At 35.0% G+C, this 3292-nt stretch overlaps 1 protein-coding gene across 1 annotated transcript in view; it reads right to left on the bottom strand.

Moving 5' to 3' along the window:
- The window catches only part of LOC118010369 (mitogen-activated protein kinase 10-like), a 46672-nt gene extending 43789 nt beyond the window's left edge, over positions 1 to 2883 (bottom strand). Inside the window, exon 1 of the mRNA XM_035004594.1 lies at positions 2363 to 2883. Coding sequence (XP_034860485.1) covers positions 2363 to 2458 — 96 coding nt within the window. The 5' untranslated portion in view covers positions 2459 to 2883. The remainder of the gene's footprint in view (positions 1 to 2362) is intronic.
- Between the last annotated feature and the right edge of the window lie 409 nt (positions 2884 to 3292).

Genomic DNA, 3292 nt, shown 5'->3' with positions numbered 1-3292 from the left:
TTGTTTAGATTATAGAACACGCCAGAGTTTATTTGCAAAAGTCTTGGCAGTCTTGGCAGAAAATAGATCTTTGAAATTATAGCTTTGCCATGCATTCATAAAGAAAGGTCATTTTACTTTAAATGTATGTTCACATGCAGTAACAAAGGCACTATTTCTAAGGGTATTGCAGAAGGCATAGTTGACCACTGCTTCTAGCATCTTTAGGATCTGTCTCTTCCTAGTTGTGACTTGTATTATACATTTTATAGAGTAATGAATTATCCTTGCCCTGGGGTCAGGATTCCGACCTATTCACTGCAACGTGTCTAGATGTAAAACATGTTTACCCTTGTATAACCAATGATCCCAGTCTAAATGTTAAATACCTGCTTGTTCTTCTGTGCATTAACTGATCCCTTTTCCTAAACCTTCAGGCTCTATCAAATCCTTCCCCTACAATTCACATCTTATGTTGTTACTATCCATTCCCCAGGATGACAATATTGAAATGAGGGAGAAAAAGATCCTAGCCATTTTAGCACCCTAAATCTTATCTTCTTATCCTTCAGAGAAATTTTTCATAAAATGTTATATTTAAAAACTCGCTGATGCTATTCATTAATATGTTGTTATAGATTCTAAACAACTGCCTCTTTTATAGGCAACATAATCACAAGTGAATTACAAATGCAGACTTTATGACTCCAATTAAACTCTGGGCCACCATCCGTTAAAAACAAATTACACCTATTACATTAGATGTAAGAAAAAATAAATACACCACATGATTTGAATGATCAAAATAAATGAGAAGCAACAGTTTCAAATAATTTGTTTGTCTAAAATTTTTATCAACATAACCTACTTTCTTGAAAATCATCCAAAAAAATGTTATACTTACCTTTCACATACATATACATCATACTTTCTCTTACATTTCACTACCTCATTCCACCCCAAGAACATCTTTGAAATTATTTCCCAAGAGTGAGAGACTAAAGATGATTCTATCTTTTACCCTTAAAAATACTAGAGTTTTGTCTTGTAAGAATTGAATCAAGTGACTAAAAATTATAAGCAAAGTGAAATTTCAACATCATTGTAACACTGCCTAAGAGAGCAGATCTTAATAAAATGTCACCAAGGACTATTACACCCCAATTTCCACACTTGAGAGACTCAATTATCACTGGTGTTTTCTCCAAAATTTTTGAATTAGTAAGGATTGGGCTACTATGGAAAGTAGTTTTTTGAATATTATATTTATAAAGTTCTCCCTAATCCTCTCTCCCATCTGTCATCTCTTACTTCTCCAATGAAGGATGAAAGGATAAGAATTATGTCAGTTTGAATTTTGCATCTTGACATGGGCAGGCACACAATGAAACAAAAGGAAGCTGAAACAAAGCAAAACTATGCTCAAGCAAGAATACTTTGGGGTACAAAGAAAGATATGAGAAAACAAGTGAAGAGAGTATTTCAAATAGAATGTTAAAAACCAATTCAACCAAAGTAATTTGAAGTTATTTATGTTAAAAAAATCATTTAGCAGAGTCATTCTAAGAATTTGAGGAGATTTTGATGCTTTGGGGTGAAGATAACATTGCTGATGGTAACATTTAAAAGAGGGACAAAAGGACATTCCCATCAGGAGGCCTATAGAACACACATGGGCAACAACAATAACCCTTTACCTTGGCTCCACACAGAAAAGGAGAAAGGCAAAGACATAAGAAAGAGATTGGACAGAAGATATTGAATGGTTGGAAAGAGAAGAAAAAAAAGTGATGCTTCTGGGAAGATTCCTAAACTCTGCCTAGATTTACAATATGGAGGCTCATCTTACTATGGCAGTGAATTTGGAATAAATCTGAAATACTCTGCATTGGACTACCTAATTTTTCTCATCTAATCCGTGTAAGGTTTCCCGAAGTCACCAATGGCCTGGTAAAAGCTCTATCTGCGAAATGTTTGTAGTGCCCACACTTGACTAATGACAGGCATCTTATCAAGGAAAGAGACGCAAAGCAACTTATTCTCTATTATGATTTCTGCCACTTAGTTTGCCTCAGGAGAGGCTGGGAATTAAACATAAAAAAAGGAGACACTGGAGATGTTAACAATTTAACAAAAACACATGGATGTGTTTCATGGACGGCTAAAGCTTTTTGGACTAAATCATCATCTCTCATGGAAACCCCTGAAAAAGAAAAGCATATAAAATATAGGTGGAAGAAAATAACTCTTAGAGGGGAAGGTAATAACTTTGTGACTTAGGAATCGTATGAAGTCCTTTCTAATTCTCTTGCAGTTTTCACCACTGAGCACCCAGTTACTCTGATTTGTCTGTGGAAGGAAAGTAAATAAGCCTATGCCTTACCGCCTCCACTTCGGCAGGGTCGTACCACACATTGATGTAAGGATGCTGTAAGGCGTCATCCACAGATATCCTTTTTGCTGGGTCAATCACTAGCATCTTTGACAGTAAGTCCCTGGCTTGGCTGGCTGAAACAATGAGTGAGAGAAACAATTAGTAAAATTTTGACTTTGGCAGGAAATTTTGTTGAAGGGGGAGGAAATTAAGAGAACAAAGATAAACTAGTACCTTCCTTCCAAACATCGAGCAACTTTACCAAGTGACTAGGGAAATGTAAAATGAAACAAGGAAATATTTTTTTATTCATCCGATTGAAAAAAATAAAAGATGGTATAATATTTACTAACACCAGGTGAGTTCATTCATGTTGGTGGGAGTGTACATTGATAAATATTTTTACAAGGCAAATTTGGACTATCCATTAAAATTTTAAATGTGAATACCTTATGATCCATCAGTTCCACTTTTAGGTATATAGCCTAGAGAAACAATTGTACATGTTCATGAAAAAAATACAGAAAGGATGTTCACTGCAGCATTGGTTATGGAATAAAAAAATTTTTTAAACAGTCTAAATTTCTATCTAGAAAGCAAAAAAAATGAGCTATGGTACAAATGTACCATGGAATCGTAGTTGGCAGTTTAAAAGAATGAGGTAGATCACATGGACATGTTGTTAAGCAACAAAATGAAGTTGCGAGAATAATCCATAGATCATGATACAATTTGTGTACATCTGCCCCTTCCCAGTAAAATTTCCCTCTCTTCTTATTAATGTATATGTGTATAGAAAAGGTCTGCATGAATAATCAACAAACTGAAAATAATAGTTACCTCTGAGGAGGGGAGAATATATATATCTCATGTAATTAAAAATAAATGTGAAAGAGGGGCGCCTGGGTGGCTCAGTTGGTTAAGCGACTGACTTCAGCT

This window comes from Mirounga leonina, unplaced genomic scaffold (genome assembly GCF_011800145.1).
Source record: "Mirounga leonina isolate KUSES-001 unplaced genomic scaffold, KU_Mleo_1.0 Mir_129, whole genome shotgun sequence".
Classification (NCBI taxonomy): domain Eukaryota; kingdom Metazoa; phylum Chordata; class Mammalia; order Carnivora; family Phocidae; genus Mirounga; species Mirounga leonina.
This window is presented reverse-complemented; position numbering and strand designations above follow the sequence as displayed.